This window comes from Nerophis ophidion, linkage group LG13 (genome assembly GCF_033978795.1).
Source record: "Nerophis ophidion isolate RoL-2023_Sa linkage group LG13, RoL_Noph_v1.0, whole genome shotgun sequence".
NCBI lineage: Eukaryota > Metazoa > Chordata > Actinopteri > Syngnathiformes > Syngnathidae > Nerophis > Nerophis ophidion.
This window is the reverse complement of record NC_084623.1, coordinates 32,939,207-32,958,869: the sequence shown is the minus strand read 5'-3', so window position 1 is coordinate 32,958,869 and position 19,663 is coordinate 32,939,207. Positions and strand designations below refer to the sequence as shown.

The following is a 19,663-nucleotide window of genomic DNA, read 5'->3' as shown; positions in this document are numbered from 1 at the left end:
GTGTTCCTCCTCAGTGTGTTTTGTATTTCCTGTCCTTAGTTCCTGTCTAGTGCTCTTATTTTGTCAGCTTCCTGTCTTGTTCCCTGAGTGCTGTGTTCCCCTTCAGCTGCGGCTGATTGGCATCTGGCCACACCTGTTGCCAATCAGCCGGCTCCTATTTGTACCTCCTTTGTCTTGTGTCAGTGGCTGGATCATTGTATTGTCGTTTGTATTGTCGTTGCCTCATGTCACTCTTGTGTCTTTGCTACCTGTCGTGTCTGGCATCATTTCAGCTATTACCTGTCGTGCTAGATCTTGTCCTGGTCGTCGTAGCGGTAAGCTGTTTTTGTTAGCCATAGCTATTTCCAGTTTTTCTGTTGGTTATCCTCTAGCTTCCATGCTAAAGTTCCTTTTTGTTTCTTGTTAGCTTCTATGCTAAAGGTCTTTTGTTTTTTATCCGCCCATGTACGTGCTTTTGGTTTGAACCCTTTTTTTGTTTTTGTCTTAGTATTTATATTAAAACCATGTTTGCTCACTCCATGCCTGCCTCCTTCTCTGCATCTCGGGGTTCGACATCAACAAATAATCCTGACAATGACAGGATGCAGAGAAGGCAGGCGGTGTGGAAGTAGAAGGTCCCTTTAATATGTGCCAAGCAGAGTATCAAAAACAAAGAGCAAAAAAGGCAAACACTGGCAGACAAACCCTACTGATTGGTAATCGGGGAGAGGCAAGCTTCTTATTTGTAAACCATGACCAGGTGAAGATAAAATGTTTCTGATGCAGTAGTGAAGTCACAGAAAGACAGACCAAACAGGAAGAGGAACCAAAATAAGAGCAATCAACAGGAAAACGTACACAATACAGATAAAAAAACACATAAGTCCAAAACAGTCATAATGGATCATGACACAATGAAATTACCACAGTAGAAATGGGAATATGAAATGAAAAATAAGAAATCCTAACAAAAATTTGTATAAAAACATGTAAAGAAAAATATGACAACAAAACAGCCGGAGTTTAGAACATTTTTTATGGCCGATTCTCCTTTTGTCTCTGGGGTAAGTATTGCAAGCAATGACTAGTTTTAATTTCGGTTATCAGTCACTTTGAGGGGTGTCAACACAAACATGTTGCATTGTATCTTAAAGAGACCTCGGTGATTGTTTCACATTGTTTCTTCATTGTTATTATTAACATGATCAATTTGTTTTTTGTAGGACCCCGTGGTGACCAAGAGTCTGTCTTGCCTCAAGGCGGCCATTAACGGCCTGGACAACACTTACACGACAGCTCTGATGGCCTATGTCTTTACCTTGGCTAATGATCAGGAGACCCGTGCTCAGCTTCTGGAGCACTTAGATCAAACTAAAATACAAGAAGGTGAGTCATCTTCATCTTTAGTCCGCAAGCTTTAATTGTATTTTCCTGTTTTCAACTTATCACATCAAATGTATTATGAAAATAACAGTTTACTAAGGTAAATAGCAGTCGTAAATCTCTTGTCATCATATGTCACCATTGTATCCATGATCAGATGTATGCACAACATTATGGAGTATATTATATCTCAGTAACCAAAGCTAAGGGAGAAAAACTGAAAGCATATTTATATCAGCAACTACTGTAAATGATACATATATCCAGGACAGAGATAGGACATATGTACCTAATACATAATACCTAATATGTATCCAGGACATATGTACCTAATACATCCATCCACCCATCCATCCATCCATCCATTTTCTACCGCATATTCCCGTTGAGGTCGCGGGGGGTGCTTGTGCCTATCTCAGCTACAATTGGGCAGAAGGCGGGGTACACACCGGACAAGTCGCAACCTCATCGCAGGGCCAACACAGATAGACATTCACACTCACATTCACACACTAGGGCCAATTTAGTGTTGCCAATCAACCTATCCCCAGGTGCATGTCTATGGAGGTGGGAGGAAGCCGGAGTACCTGGAGGGAACCCACGCAGTCATGTGGAGAACATGCAAACTCCACACAGAAAGATCCCGAGCCCAGGATTTAACCCAGGACTACTCAGGACCTTCGTATTGTGAGGCAGATGCACTAATCCCTCTGCCACACTGCTGTCCTGTATCTAATACATTTATATGTAAATATGTACATAATCACACTATTTGAAGACGTTACTTTGGGCGCACAGGGGTTAGTGCATGTGTCTCACAATACGAAGGTCCTGAGTAGTCCTGAGTTCAACCCCGGGCTTAGGATCTTTCTGTGTGGAGTTTGCATGTTCACCCCGTGACTGCATGGGTTCCCTCCGGGTACTCCGGCTTCCTCCCACTTCCAAAGACATGCACCTGGGGATAGGTTGATTGGAAACACTAAATTGGCCCTAGTGTGTGAATCTTGTCTGCCTTGTCACCCTGCGATGAGGTGGCGACTTGTCCAGGGTGTACGCGGCCTTCCGCCCATGTGCAGCTGAGATAGGCTCCAGCACCCCCCGCAACCCCAAAAGGGAAAAAAGATAGAAAAATGGATGAATGGATGGATTTTGAAAGATCACAACTGCAGAATAACGTGACTTAACACCAATAAGCCCTTAAAAATGCCTAGTTTTGATTTTAAATCCCAATACATTAAGCCTCTCACTATTATTGAATGAGTTTTAAACAGTTGTACACCTCAAACAATTATAGGCATATACAGTTACACAACATCGCGTTTTGTTTCTCTCACGCTTTTCCCCCTTGTAGATAATGCCAACCAACCACTTTTTAGTTCAAATACCATTTAAAAAAATAATTCAAAACAGTAAAAACAAATAAGAGAACAAACTCTCATAATGATTACATCCCTTTGGGAGAGTGCACCTTCAGTTTTGTTGTACATGTAATGACCAGAGGTGGGTAGAGTAGCCAGAAATTGTACTCAAGTAAGAGTACTGTTACTTTAGAAATGTATTACTCAAGTAAAAGTAAGGAGTAGTCACCCAAATATTTACTTGAGTAAAAATAAAAAGTATGTTGTGAAAAAACTACTCAAGTACTGAGTAACTGATGAGTAACCTGATTACGGCAACAAATAATGCACAAAAACATAAAAATAGCAATGAGCAAATTCAGAGCCAGGAATATCTCTTAAGCAACTAAAACAATAATATATATTAAATAATAGTACATTAAAATAAAATGAAAAAATGGCACATTGAGCCACAATAACTTAACAGCACCATAGCCTCAGTAGGCATTCATTGATTTGATTTGATTGATTGATTGATTAAAACTTGTATTAGTAGATTGTACAGTACAGTACATATTCCGTACAATTGACCACTAAATGGTAAGACCCCAATAAGTTTTTCAACGTTTAGCAATTACTTAGTAAATGACCAAGTCGAGGTGATCTACCTCATATATACATATACATACACACACATATCATTTATACACACACATATCATTTATACACACACATATCATACATACACACACATATCATATATACACACACATCATACATACACACACAAATCATTTATACACACACATATTATATATATATATATATATACATACATTTATATATACTGTATATTATTTATATTTATTTATTTTGCCGTTTTTGTTCACATGTTAAAGGTGTTTTAATGAATATACATGCGTCTTTAACATATAGATTCCTATCTTTCATGAAGACAAGAATATAAGTTGGTGTATTACCTGATTCTGATGACTTGCATTGATTAGAATCAGACGTCCACGTTTTCAAATGGAGGAGAAAAAAGTTCCTCTTTTCTGTCTAATACCACATGAAAGTCGTTGGTTTTTGGCATCTTATCTGTCCAGCTTCCATATTCGTTTTTATACACTTTACAAGAAATACATTGGCAGCAAACTCCGTAGCTTGCTAGCTTGTTTGCGCTGGCTTTCGGAGACTCTTATTTTGTTAACGCAGGCGCGATGGAGCGGCGCTTTTATTGTGAAGACAGGAACTGTGCGATCAGTCTTTAGGCTTTTGACGGGAAGTACGGTTGAAATAAAAAGTGTCTTTTTTCCTTTACACTTTTGATTGATTGAAACTTTTATTATTAGATTGCACAGTACAGTACATAGTCCGTACAATTGACCACTAAATGGTAACACCCCAAAAAGTTTGTCAACATGTTTAAGTCGGGTTTTACGTGTCACGGTCATGTGACTGCCTGGCTCTGTTTGATTGGTCCAACGTCACCAGTGACTACATGTGATTGGTGAAACACAGGCATGCGTAGATTCTACTTTGAAGCTCTGTCATAAACCAAAACAAACATTAATAGATCGATAAAAAAAGTAGCGAGTAGCGAGCTTGATGTAGATAAATGGAACGGAGTTAAAGTAGCGTTTCTTCTCTATAAATATACTCAAGTAAAAGTAAAAGTATGTTGCACTTGTCCAGGGTGTACCCTGCCTTCCGCCCGATTGTAGCTGAGATAGGCGCCAGCGCCCCCCGCGACCCCGAAAGGGAATAAGCGGTAGAAAAAGGATGGATGGATGTTGCATAAAAACTACTCGTAGAAGTACAATTTATCCCAAAAGTTACTCAAGTAAATGTAACGGAGTAAATGTAGCGCGTTACTACCCACCTCTGGTAATGACAAATACGTTCTATTGTATTATTTTCTATTCAAATGCTACTATGCCGAGTTCTTGCTTAAGCTAATGCATGTTAGGAATGCATGTATGAATGTTAAAATAATACTGCGGTGTCTTTGCTCTGACTTGCAATTTGCAGAAATGAAACAATGAAAACAATCATGAACTTTGTTTTTTTTAGGTGGTCTCATTTACTGGTCTCAAACATCATCAGAGACCTCAGCTTCTCTGTCTGTGGAGATCAGCTCCTACGTGCTGCTGGCCAAACTTCATGAAAATCTTTCCGTTGAAGACCTGGGTTACGCCTCTGCAATTGTCAGATGGCTGACAAAGCAGCAGAACCCATATGGAGGCTTTGCTTCTACCCAGGTACACATACAAACAACACAGTGCAGACAATTCATCTCACAGCACATGTGCTGGGACATAAAGGGTCAGACAAGTCCAGTCAAGTGTTGAGGTTAAACATTATGTATGCATTCAATTTGAAATGATAGTATAATGTGTCCCTGAAGTAAATTGTGAAGTGAATTATATTTATATAGCCAGCACTCCCCGCGACCCCAAAAGGGATAAGCGGTAGGAAATGGATGGATGGATGGATGGATAGCGCTTTTTCTCTTGTGACTCAAAGCGCTTTACATAGTGAAATCCATTATCTACATCTTTAAGCTACATCTAAACCAGTGTGTGTCGCACTGGGAGCAGGTGGGTAGAGTGTCTTGCCCAAGGGCACAACAGCAGTGACTGGGTTGGCAGAAGCGGGAATCGTTCATACATATACATATGTATATATATATATATATATATATATATATATATATATATATATATATATATATATATATATATATATATATATATATATATATATATATATATACATATATATATATATGTATGTATATGTATATATATATATATATATGTATGTATATGTATATATATATGTGTGTATGTATGTATGTATGTATGTATATATATACATATATATATATATATATATATATATATATATATATATATATATATATATATATATATATATATATATATATATATATATATGTGTGTGTGTGTGTATGGTGCATATTTGTAAGTGTGTGTGTGTGTTTGCGCGTGTATGTGTATATCTGTATATATTTACAATATTTATAAAAACATTTGCTTTTTGCTTTTACACATTTTTTCAATTTAAATCGAAAATTATTTCAATTAAATTACAAATTTAGGCACACAAATAATATGCATATACAGTATGTATAGTTAATTCTATGTTATATTTATATTGTGTATTAAAACATGGCCACTGTATGTTTGTGTTGCAGGACACAGTGGTGGCCCTCCAGGCTCTCTCTCTTTACTCCACTCTGGTGTTCAGTCCAGGTGGTTCAAGCAAAGTGACAGTGACGTCTCCCAGTGGTCAGATGACATTTGATATCAACCAGAATAACAAACTGCTCTACCAGGAGCAGCTGCTGAAGGAGGTCACAGGAAAGTACAATGTGATGGTGACAGGATCTGCGTGCGTTGCCGTGCAGGTCAGTCAGTCAACACTTGAACTTTTTCATCTACTCTTGATGTTAGAAAATATATTTAATTTCTGCTGAGTGATGCATTTTAGTATCAGCCTAGCAGCTAATTAATACGACTTCAAGCAAATACTGTATACACATTTTCGAAAACCAGCGATCAGTGATTCAAGTTTATCGCAAACAGGGATAAAACACAATGATACACATTTCTGTAATTGTGTCGATGTTAGTTACCGGGCTAATTAGTCTGCTATAGCTAGCAAGCGATAGTCACAATCTACTCAAATGTAATGTTACAACTTAATAACGAACTCTCAGTGGCCTAGTGGTTAAAGTGCCCGCCCTGAGATCGGTAAGTTGGGAGTTCAAACCCCAGCCAAGTCATACCAAAGACTCTAAAAAAAATGGGACCCATTGCCTTCCTGCTTGGCACTCAGCATCAAGTGTTGGAATTGGGCGTTAAATCACCATAAATGATTCCCGGGCGCGGCACCGCTGCTGGCCACTGCTCTCCTCACTTCCCAGGAGGTGATCAAGGGGATGGGTCAAATGCAGAGGACACATTTCACCACACTTCGTGTGTGTGTAACAATCATTGGTACTTTAACTTTAACTCTACTTTTACTTTTTGAAAGAGTAATGCTCATTTCGGATTAACATTGTTATCAATTACTTTTCAGTCTAAAGGTCTGCATAATATTATTAATAAATGAAGACATGCATCTGGGAATAGACTTGTGTTGATTAGCAACACCAAATTGGCCTTGTGGTTGTTCTAATAGCTTAGCGACATTGACGAGGTGTGTCCAAATCCAATGTTGATATTGGATATTGATCTGATACCAGCAAAAAACAACAACAAACAAATATCGGATCATATTAGCTTACATCTAAAATCTCCATTACAGGCACTTCGATACAAGTTTCCCTATAGCGAGTTTACTTGTGAACGGTCAGTGAACATCTAAATGTCCTCCAATAAACACACAAGTTTGGTATTTTTTTTGTATTTTAGTGAAGTCATTTACAATAGTTAAACATGGTAGGCTACAGGCTACTAGGAGCTAACAACTCCACACCAGCTAAGCACACAATAGCATACAAGCTAGACAAACATAAAGGGTGTCCTTGATTAAACTATATTGCAGTCTAAAACAGCACATTTCTCAATATAAGAAAGTATTAAATAATTCCAGTTGCATATTACTTACAGATACAAAGTATCCAAGGCAGAAGTGTATTAGAAAGTATCCATTAACAAACATGTTTTCCTCAATTAACCGACTGCCTCATGACCTTAACTTAATTATGGTGACCACTTGGTGTTGCCCAAAAAAACAATTACCACTCCATTTCAAGGTAAAGACAGCATAGCTCCATTCCAGAAGATGAATGATAGTGATTTTAAATGCTACCATTGTTTAATTACTACTAAATATTAAAAGTATGTGAGATTATTTTTAATTTTGTATGGGTATCGGCCAGTAAACAACACTCCAATATCGGTATCGAATTGGAAGTGATAAAGTTATATATGGACATTCCTAATATTGGCCTACATTGGATTGTTTTTTTTGGAGATTTAGAAGCCTAGAGCAATGATTCCAAACCACTGTTGTATAGCACATTATTGAATTTTACTAAACGGAAATTAAAATTATTATTTATTGAGTACAAAAATAGTATATTTGTTCATACATCCATGCCAATGGCGTACAGTGACAGGCAGACCATTTACATGCTCTTCCACCAGATGGCAAAAGGTTCTTAAGTAACCTGTATCCACCTGTTCCAGTTCATAACTGTTTGTTTGGTGGTGTGTGGGTTTTTGAATGTAAAACATATGCACTGGCTAAATAAAGCTTGCAAAACACAGGCATAGAGAATATATGAAATACAACTCTTCTGGATCAGACTACCTGATTAATAATGCTAATTTAACATCAATATTATATAGATGGATGAATAATAATAAGGGACTGACAATTAGATGAAGTGCGTAATCTATTAGTTTATATTACAAAGTATTTTGGTAGATAGGTAAAAGTTGTCAATAAACCCTTTTTTTTGTCAAAAATAATTGTGATTTGTTTTAACTCTTTTGTGTCTTCCAGATTTCTCTGTTTTACAACATCCCGACACCCACCGATGTCACGACTCTCAGCATCAGTGTGAAGACAGAAGCTAACTGCAGGAGCCTATCTGACAGACACAAACTCACCCTGAATCTAAGATCTCTGTAAGAAATCCTTAACTCAATGTCTTTTATACAAAGGTGTCCTTAAAATGTCTGAAAAAAACATCTAGTCTTTATGTTGTATGTGATAAAACAGCAAATGTTATGTACCGTAATTTCCAGACTACAAGCCACACCTGCCAAGTTTTTAGAATATTTTTTTTCCGTAGCCGCACCGAACTATTAGCCGCAGATATAAATCGGTACTTTGTGAAATTAAGTATCTACAAAGAAAATTGTTGTAAAAAAGTTGTTTTTCCCCTTACACGGCAGCAAAAAGGAAAAGAAAAGTAAACACAGAAAAGTAAAAGTAATTGATGTTTTTATTCATCCTTTATGAGATGAAAGAGATTTTCTCCTGTTTTAATAAGGTTCAAGGTGTTTATCAAGATTCTTCTTTCTTGTACTTTGTACACACTTTGAGTGTGCGGATCATTTTAGTACATTGTTTGATTTTATTTGTTTAAACCATTCCATAATTATCTGTTGGCAAAGAAACATCCATATATTAGCTGCACCTTTGTTTAAGCTGCAGAGTTGAAAGCTTGGGAAAAAGTAGCGTTTAAAGTCCAGAAAGTACAGTAATAATCTATATTTGGGCTGAAGCCAAGTAGCTGAGCAACCAAATGTTCAAACACGATAATAAAATGTGTTGGTTGTGTTATTACAAAATCTGTCTCTCAAATGAAATACTTCTATTAGTACACTTCAATAAGTTTACTGTACTGTGGATACACTGTACTTTAGTGGTCTTGAATGCAATATATCTGTGGGCCATTTTAGTATAAGAATTTGTGCCCCTAGTGTACTTAGTACCTGAGGTGAGGGTACAAATGTTGAGAGTGTAATGCTGTCCGGAATCCATTACTTTCATTGTTTGTTTTCTTGCTTCTTCTCCTTCTCCACTTTTTAATTATAAATTTGACACATTATCACAGACTTTGGGATCCTCTCCCCACCGCATGAAATATATATTTTGTACGCTTCTCGATTGTACTATACTTAGAAATATATTGTTGACTTTTTCTTGCTCTGCTAAGTAGCCAAAAGGGTGACAAATTACTATATTATCCATTTTTCACATATCTACTCAAAAGGCTAAGGATGTGTGCACTTACACGTAGCCGTTAGAGTGCAGAAGTGCATTCACACTGTAAAGTACGCAGGTGCTGCACTTCTAAGAGTGAGTGTGCAATGATAAAATAAACGCTACTCACAATGGGCGCCATCTTCTTGACCATGTACTAGTAGACTCACTTGGTTGCAATTTACTATTGAAATGAGAGAAAAAGAAGACAAAGCAGGTACATTTTGCCTTTTACAATCAGAGCACAGTGACAGTAATGTATTTGACACAGCACTACACTGTCAACATGTGGGCACTCAGAAACTAAGGACACAGTAAACCAACTGAAGTGCACTGATCAAAGTACTGTATTCCATATGGAAATGTGTAGGAATCTTTTTTCATTTTGGATGTTTTTCCATGATTCTGTTAGATACAGCGGGAAAGAGAGCAGCACCAACATGGTGATCCTGGAAATCAATCTGCTATCTGGTTTTAAAGCTCAGCCACAGTCTTTGGAGGAAGTGAGTTATTAGCACAGCAGAATAGCGACTTAGTTTTTGTATCATTTAATGAACGCTATCATCTTCTTACAGCTCAAAGGTGGCGTGCTGGTTGATCGAATTGAGGAGAAGGAAAACCAGGTGCTCGTGTATCTGGAGGAGGTGAGGGGAGCGAGTGATGCTCGTACTAAAAATTCACATTAATTTATTTATTTTACCAATTCTAACATTCAATGCCGTATGTTTGCCATCAAACAGCTGCCGAAGGAAAAACCGATTTACCACAGCTTGGAGTTAGTACAAGACATCGCAGTGCAGGGCCTGAAACCAGCTGTGGTCAAGATCTACGACTATTACCAGACAAGTAAATCATTTACACACGCTTCTGCCCAGACCATGAACACAACACATTGCCACTACTCTTTGGCTGTTTTACATGTACATGTTCTTTTCTTAAGTACAAAATCTACTTTTTATACTTTGTTCTTTAGGTGACCAAGCTGAGGCAACCTACAATTACCCTTGTGTGGAAGGTAAAAACCATTTCTTTCAACTTTCTTGTGTATTAGGGCTGTCCCGGTAAAATGTTTTCACTTTCAGTAATGGAGCCTTGAGCAATGGCCAAAACCGATATAGATCGGATACGATATGAGCATGAATCATACATGATTTTATTATTTTGTAGTAAGGAATGTTAGAAAAGTCTTGATCAACTGAACTTACCCAAGAGGGAAAATATAGGTAGGAAAAACACAAACCTATTTATTATTAATCATCTGCAATTGACATATCCATCCATCCATATACCCTCTTTATTTAATTTGATGTGGAGTTGTGATTGTTTTTGGCGACACTTAGTGGACACAAAAAATTATTGAGGTAAACTCATGACTCAGTAAGTTGAATAATGCTGGCACATTTGTTATTGGACACTCTTTAAATATGCATATGAATTGGAGACTTTTTATCCGTACGTAATATGACACTACAATTATTGACACATGTTTATATTGACAAATGTCGTGTTAATTTAGACAGCAATATTTTTCAATTAAAGACACTCATGCATGTGTAGCTTGTGTGCTATTGTGTGCTTAGCTGTTGTGTAACTGCTAAATCTGTAGCCTATAGCCTTCTATGTTTACCTTTTGGAAATGACTTGTGTGCTTATTGGAGGACATTTAGTTTTTCACTGATCGTTCATCAGTTTTGGAGAAGTAAGCACGATTCAGGAAACACCTGCGGTATATTGGACGTTTTAGATGCAAGTTTTTTTGTGTGCAAATGTTTGGAACTGAAAACAATGTGGTGATTATTAAATATGATTGTTTTTTTGTTGCAGGTTGAAACCAGTCTTGATTTTGTCTCAGGACCTTTATGTCTCCATGTCTATTTGTGGAGTGATTCACACAGTTGACACTTTATGCCGAGCATTTTAAATGACTACTGTGTAATACTCACATTGACAATGAAATAAAGCATTCAATATTATAAATATTTGTTCTTTTCATTGAATTTTTGTCATTTCTGCTGTTGCAAATGCAAAAAAATAACTACAGCTTTATGTTCTGGGGTCTATGGGAGGCTGGTGTCCGACACTGAAACTTGCGATATCAATTCCATACCAAGTAAATATGGGACCAGTAATGCCAATACTAGTTCTGATATGTTCTACTTCAAAACTTTCAAGATTATTGAATGATTTTGTGATTTTATTATAATTAGAATGCAATACTTACTTTTGAAGATCTCATTAAATGTATTATTTTGGTATTAAACTGTATTTAAGGCCTGGTTTCTTCTCCAACCAATAAGTATATCAAAGATAGTTCTTCACTATCCTAGACCACAAGGTTCATATCCAGGGAAGACAGCAATATATCAGTGAGAAAATTGTTCTCTTAACTTTAGGAATACTTGGCCAACTACTTTAAGGTACTCCCACAGTTTGCTTAACCAATATACTTTTTATTAAATGATGCACCTCAGCACATTACCTTTTATAATTAACTTTAATTCAGTTTTAGTTCATTTCAAACATACATATGATACAATGTAATGCATCACATATTTCTAATTGTATCATTTCAGCACGTCCGAAAAGGAGTAGGAAGAAGCAGAGCTTATTTATTCCTAACTCTTTCCATATCGTAGCAATTCATCCCATTTCCTTGATCTCTGTTGATAACAGAACAGTAAATAGATAAATAATATAACATAACTAAGTAAACATATATTAAACACATAAATAATCATTATCTCAAAAACAAAATAAGTTATTCTTTGTACTTTGTGAACGTTTGCAATTTGAACAGTCTCTTAAACTGGATCAAATTAGTACACTGTTTGATTTCTTTGCTTATTCCATTCCATAATTTCATTCCACATACTGATATACTGAAGGTCTTAAGTGTTGTACGAGCAAATAAATGTTTTAAATTGTATTTTTCTCTAAGATTATATTTCTCCTCTATTGTTTTTGAAGAATTGTTGAACATTCTTGGGAAACAAGTTTTAGTTTGCTTTGTACAACATTTTAGCTGTTTTCCAAATGCACCAAGTTGTTGAATTTTAATATTTTTGATTCAATAAATAAAGGGTTTGAATGTTCTCTGTATCCAACATTATCTATTATTTCAATTGATCTTTTTAACACAGTTAGTGAATGAAGCGCAAAGTTGTAGTTTTTTTCCCCAAATTTCTGCACATTAACTCAGATATGGTAACACTCGCGAGTAGTAGACCATATGAAGTGATTTTTGATCCAAGACATATTTAGCTTTGTTCATTATTGACGTGTTTCATGCTACTTTAATTTGTATATTTCTAACATAAAGTACCAATGATTGTCACACACACACTAGGTGTGGCAAAATTTGTCCTCTGCATTTGACCCATCCCCTTGATCACCCCCTGGGAAGTGAGGGGAGCAGTGGGCAGCAGCGGCGCCGCGCCCGGGAATCATCTATGGTGATTTAACACCCAATTCCAACCCTTGATGCTGAGTGCCAAGCAGGGAGGTGTCACTTTTTTATTGTCTTTGGTACCTGAGATTTTCAGTTCATTTTATAATTTCTTATTACACCCAAAAATGTGTTTTCTGTTACCCTTTCAATGTCTTCTCCGTCTATTTGTTTTTGTGTTTGACTTTCTCTTTTACTGTTACCAAATAGCATTATTTTAGTTTTACAGAGATTCAAAGATAGTCTGATTTTGTCAAACCATCTTTTTCAATTTGTTAATTTCTTCTGTTATTATTTGTATTATCTTCTGTGTGTTCTCTCCTGAACAAAATGCAGATGTATCGTCTGAAAATAATACTAACTCTAAGTCCTTTGAAACTTTACAAATGTCGTTTATATAATGAATGAACAATTTTGGTCCTAGGGTTGATCCCTGACGTATGCCACAAGATATTTTTAGATCTGTAGACGTACGTTTGCCTATCTTTACATATCGCTTCCTGTTGGTTAAGTAGCTTCTTACCCAGTTCAAGACCAACTCTCTGATGCCATGTCCTTCTAATTTGTTCATGAAGATATTGTGATTGATTGTGTCCAATGCTTTTGTTAATTCCATAAACATAATCCCTTTTTTGCTGTCTATTGCCTTAGTAATCTCTTCCATAATGCCATTGATGACACAGCACCTCCTCGCCATTTTGTTCGGTAATGGTATGTTTTATGGATGTTCATTGAAACAACTGTGATGCTTTCTTCTGCTTCCTGGGTACCAGGTGTTGATTGTTAGCACAATAGTTTACGTTACATAGAGGAAATTAGGTCATGTTGGTGAGTTTCACACAGAACAACTACGACTACATGTCCCAAAATAAATTGTAATACCTGGTCTATGTTCTGTGGTTACTTCACAGTTTGGAATTGAACCTGGGACACTGTCCTGTCTTTTTTATGTTATTATATATTATAAAAGAAATAAGATTAATCCATCACATCAATACTTGGATGGCAAACCTTTTCACTTTTAATATCCATCTTAGCTTCTTCTTATTCCTTTTCGAACGTGTTGTAAAGAGAAATGCAAAATATGTAGATTATATGATGTATCATATTGCATCTGCGTACATGTTCAAAATAAACGTAAACCATTAAAAACACAACCTGAACTAATCAATGCACATTATTATAAACACAGTATCACTACTCTGTTCTGAAGTATTTAGGGTTGTTTCAAAATCATCTCCATCTCCTGTTTCTTATTGTATATACATTTCCCACAGTGCTTACATTTTTTTACAAAGATTTTCTGTAAGAAAGCAATTTCTCCAAGCAGGCATTGCACTGGTCTAGCTCAGGGGTTACTTCACCTGCTATCAATTCTCTCAGAATTCGCTGCTTCTCAATCCCTACCTGGGATCAAACCACGGGTGATGTCCAGTGCTTTTGTTTGTTTTTAATATGATACAGCCAGGAAGGAAAGTCACTATTGTTTGATATATTCTTCTCAATTAGTCAGTATACTCTAATACAGAGGTCACGCAACCTTTCGATCCCAGTCAAATGCAATTACATCGTCACTGATCTTTCAACAATGGAGCCTTGAGCAATGGCCCAATGCCAATACTGATCCGATATGATATGAGCATGAATCATAAATGCTTTAATGATTTTGTAGTGTGGATTGTTAGATATGGCTTGATCAACAAAAAATACTTAAAATAAAAATGATAGGTAGGAAAAACACAAACCAATTTATTATTAACCGTCTGAAATGTATGTATTACAATTTTACTTAATTTGAAGTGGAGTTGGAATTGTTTTTTCGGGGACACCGAGGGGCCACAATAATTCATTGAGTCAGTAAATTGAATGTTGTGGACACATTTGTTACAGGACACTTTTTAATACGCATATGCATTAGAGTTTGTATCTGTAAATACAGTAATATGACCCTACAATTATTTGATACTTGTTTATATTGACAAATGACCTGTTTTAGATTGCAATATTTTCCATTAATGACACTTATTACGCTATTGTGTGCTTAGCTGTTGTGTAACTGCTTGCTCTGTAGCTTATAGCCTACAATGTTTACCTTTTGAGAATGACCAACTTTGTGTGCTTTTTAGGGGACATTTACCTTTAACGTTGTTACTATAAAGTTGTTAAAAAAAAACACCAACCTTGTGTGCGGAGTATATTTACATGTAAACTGGCTTTCTTTTTTTTTAGCTTAGATACAAGCCAATATAATCTGATACTTGTTTTTCTTTTTTCTGATCTTGGACTGATGTCAATATTGGATCGGGATACCCCTAGTGCAGTGGTTCTCAACCTTTTTTCAGTGACGTACCCCCTGTGAACAATTTTTTTAATTCAAGTACCCCTAATCAGAGCAAAGCATTTTTGGTTGAAAAACGGAGATAAAGAAGTAAAATACAGCACTATGTCATCAGTTTCTGATTTATTAAAGTGTATAACAGTGCAAAATATTGCTTATTTGTAGTGGTCTTTCTTGAACTATTTGGAAAAAAAAAGGATATGAAAATAACTAAAAACGTGTTAAAAAAATAAACAAGTGATTCAATTATAAATAAAGATTTGTACACATAGAAGTAATCATCAACTTAAAGTGCCCTCTTTGGGAATTGTAATAGAGATCCACCTGTATTCATGAACTTAATTCTAAAAATTTCTTCACAAAAAAATTAATCTTTAACATCAATATTTATGGAACATGTCCACAAAAAAATCTAGTTGCCAAAACTGAATATTGCATTGTTGCATTTTTTCCCCACAGTTTCTGAAATTACATTCATATTTTGTTAAATGTATTATTCAATAAATATATTTATAAAGGATTTTTGAATTGTTGCTATTTTTAGAATATTTTTTAAAATCTCACGTCCCCCTTGGCATACCTTCAAGTACCCCAGGGGCGTAACCCCATTTGAGAACCACTGCCCTAGTGTGTATAACACACTGACTACTAGTAACAATTAGGTTAAAGTGCTTATTTATTTCCATCCAGTTTCTTTAGGATAGCCACTTGAGATGTTGCATCTCCTTTTCAAGAGGGTCCTTACACACATACACTCATGCAGACAGCAGCATGATTGTCTGGTTACAGAATGTTTAAAAGTGCACACAGTGACTTCCTGTTCAGTACGAAGTAATTTAAAGAACATTACTCGGACTTCCTTTAAGAAAGCAATGTCTCCCACATGGCATTACGCTGGTTTACCTCAGTGGTTACTTCGCCTAGTAACAAATCATTGCGATCTCGCTGCTTCTCAATCCCTACCTGGGATCAAACTGCGGGTAATGTCCAGTGTTTTTGATTGTTTTTTAATATGATACAGCCAGGAAGGTAGTCACTATTGTTTTGTATGTTCATCTGAATTAGTCAGTATACTCTAATACAGTTGTCACCAACATTTTTAACCCAATAAATACAATTACATCATCACTGAAGTTGTCTATACAAAAACAATTTATCAATCAATCAATCAATCAATGTTTAATTTATATAGCCCCAAATCACAAATGTCTCAAAGGACTGCACAAATCATTACGACTACAACATCCTCGGAAGAACCCACAAAAGGGCAAGGAAAACTCACACCCAGTGGGAAGGGAGAATTCACATCCAGTGGGACGCCAGTGACAATGCTGACTATGAGAAACCTTGGAGAGGACCTCAGATGTGGGCAACCCCCCCCCCCCCCCCCCCCCCCCCCCTCTAGGGGACCGAAAGCAATGGATGTCGAGCGGGTCTAACATGATACTGTGAAAGTTCAATCCATAGTGGCTCCAGACAGCAGCGAGAGTCCCGTCCACAGGAAACCATCTCAAGCGGATCATCAGCGTAGAGATGTCCCCAACCGATACAGGCGAGCGGTCCATCCTGGGTCCCGACGAGCGGTCCATCCTGGGTCTCGACTCTGGACAGCCAGTACTTCATCCATGGTCATCGGACAGGACCCCCTCCACAAGGGAGGGGGGGACATAGGAGAAAGAAAAGAAGCAGCAGATCAACTGGTCTAAAAAGGAGGTCTATTTAAAGGCTAGAGTATACAGATGAGTTTAAAGAGTGAGACTTAAATGCTTCTACTGAGGTAGCATCTTGAACTGTTACCGGGAGGGCATTCCAGAGTACTGGAGCCCGAACGGAAAACGCTCTATAGCCCGCAATCGGTGACAATAATGACCCAGTGGGACGTCGGTGACAATAATGACTATGAGAACCTTAGAGAGGAGGAAAGCAATGGATGTCGAGCGGGTCTATCATGATACTGTGAAAGTTCAATCCACAATGGATCCAACACAGTCGCGAGAGTCCAGTCCAAAGCGGATCCAACACAGCAGCGAGAGTCCCGTTCACAGCGGAGCCAGCAGGAAACCATCCCAAGCGGAGGCGGATCAGCAGCGCAGAGATGTCCCCAGCCGATACACAGGCAAGCAGTACATCGCCACCGGATCGGACCGGACCCCCTCCACATGGGAGAGTGGGACATAGGAGAAAGAAAAGAAGCAGCAGATCAACTGGTCTAAAAAGGAGGTCTATTTAAAGGCTAGAGTATACAGATGAGTTTTAAGGTGAGACTTAAATGCTTCTACTGAGGTAGCATCTTGAACTGTTACCGGGAGGGCATTCCAGAGTACTGGAGCCCGAACGGAAAACGCTCTATAGCCCGCAGACTTTTTTTGAGCTCTAGGAATCACTAATAAGCCGGAGTCTTTTGAACGCAGATTTCTTGCCGGGACATACGGTACAATACAATCGGCAAGATAGGCTGGAGCTAGACCGTGTAGTATTTTATACGTAAGTAGTAAAACCTTAAAGTCACATCTTAAGTGCACAGGAAGCCAGTGCAGGTGAGCCAGTACAGGCGTAATGTGATCAAACTTTCTTGTTCTTGTCAAAAGTCTAGCAGCCGCATTTTGTACCAACTGTAATCTTTTAATGCTAGACATGGGGAGACCCGAAAATAATACGTTACAGTAATCGAGACGAGACGTAACAAAACAATTTATTTACTTCTAAGGCGTCGCTTCCTGTATGGTTCAGTGGTAAGATCGCCTAGCAACACAGTTCCTCCTCGCCATTTTATTGTGTAATTGTATGTTTTATGGATATTCATTGAAACAACTGTGATGCTTTCTTCTGCTTCCTGGATACCAGGTGTTGATTGTTAGCACAATAGTTTACGTTACATAGAGGAAATTAGGTCACGTTAGTGACTTTCACACAGAACAACTACGACTACATGTCCCAAAATAAATTGTAATATCCGGTCTACTTTCTAAATTACTTAAGTCGACGTATGATCCATTTCCTGTTTCTCATTTACTATTTCAAAAAAACATGTTGTTAACTTTACATAGTTGTCTATGAGAAAGAGAATATTCTTGTGTTTGTTTTCAGTGGTGTAGTTAAGTGGTTATTTCAGTTTGGCACACTTGTTTGAATTTGCTAAATTGCCATCTCTACTGGGATCAAACCGAAGTAAAATGAATCCATCATTTCAATACTTTGATGGCAAATGTTTTTACTTTTAATATCCATCTTCGCTTCTTCCTACTCCTTTTTAAACATGTTGTAAAGAGAAATGAAAACATGTAGATCATATGATGTATCTTATTATATCTGTAAACACGTTCAAAATAAACGTAAACTATAAAAACAAAACCTGAACTAATCAATATGCAGTATTATAAACACAGTAACACTACCAAGTTCTGAAGTATTTAGGGTTGTTTCAAAATCATCTTCATTTCCTGTTTCTTATTGTATATACAATTTCCCACTGTGCTTAAAGAAATAAACAATAATTTTCAATGAGAAAGCATTTTCTTCAGGATGGCATTGCACTGGTTTAGCTCAGTGGTTACTTCGACTGGTATCAACTCTCTCAGAATTCGCTACTTCTCAATCCCTACCTGGGATCAAACCACGGGTGATGTCCAGTGTTTTTGTTTGTTTTTAATATGATTCAAGTAAGAAGGAAAGTCACTATTTTTCGATATATTCTTCTGAATTAGTCAATATACTATAGTACAGTGGTCACCAACCTTTCGCGCCCAATCAAATACAATTATTTCGTCACGGAACTTTCAACAATGGAGCTTTGAGCAATTGGCCCTATGCCAATACTGATCCGATATGATATGAGCACGAATCATAAATGCTTTTATGATTTTGTATTGTGGAATGTTAGATATGGCTTGATCAACTGAAATTACTCAACCTAAACACTATCGTATTTGTTATTAACCATCTGGAATTGACATATGCCATCTTTATTTAATTTGAAGTGTAGTTGGAATTTTTTTTAAGGGACACCAAGTGGCCACAATATTTAATTGAGTTAAGCTCATGACTCAATAAATTGAATGTTGCGAACACATTTTTTACAGGACACTTTTTAATAGGTTTATGCATTGGAGAGTTTTTATCTGTGAGTACAGTCATATGACCCTACAATTATTTGATACTTGTTTATGTTGACAAATGATCTGTTTTGGACTGCAATATTTTTCCATTAAATACTTTTATTACCTATGTGTAGCTTGTGTGCTATTGTGTGCTTAGCTGGTGTGTAAACTGCTTGCTCTGTAGCCTATAACCTACCATGTTTACCTTTTGAAAATGACCAACCTCATGTGCTTATTGGGGGACATTTAGCTTTTGACTGACTGTTTAGTTTTACAAAAGAAAACGCTGTGCAGGAAAACTTGCATCAGAACGCTGATTATATATTAAACATTT

At 36.9% G+C, this 19,663-nt stretch overlaps 1 protein-coding gene across 1 annotated transcript in view; it reads left to right on the top strand.

Annotated features, from left to right (window-relative positions):
• The window catches only part of LOC133564462 (alpha-2-macroglobulin-like), a 37,293-nt gene extending 25,867 nt beyond the window's left edge, over positions 1–11,426 (top strand). The window contains exons 28-36 of the mRNA XM_061918794.1: positions 1,203–1,365; positions 4,773–4,960; positions 5,920–6,132; positions 8,241–8,365; positions 9,862–9,952; positions 10,025–10,093; positions 10,190–10,295; positions 10,423–10,464; positions 11,274–11,426. Of these exons, the coding sequence (XP_061774778.1) occupies positions 1,203–1,365; positions 4,773–4,960; positions 5,920–6,132; positions 8,241–8,365; positions 9,862–9,952; positions 10,025–10,093; positions 10,190–10,295; positions 10,423–10,464; positions 11,274–11,278 (1,002 nt within the window). The 3' untranslated portion in view covers positions 11,279–11,426. The remainder of the gene's footprint in view (positions 1–1,202; positions 1,366–4,772; positions 4,961–5,919; positions 6,133–8,240; positions 8,366–9,861; positions 9,953–10,024; positions 10,094–10,189; positions 10,296–10,422; positions 10,465–11,273) is intronic.
• Positions 11,427–19,663: the final 8,237 nt, after the last annotated feature.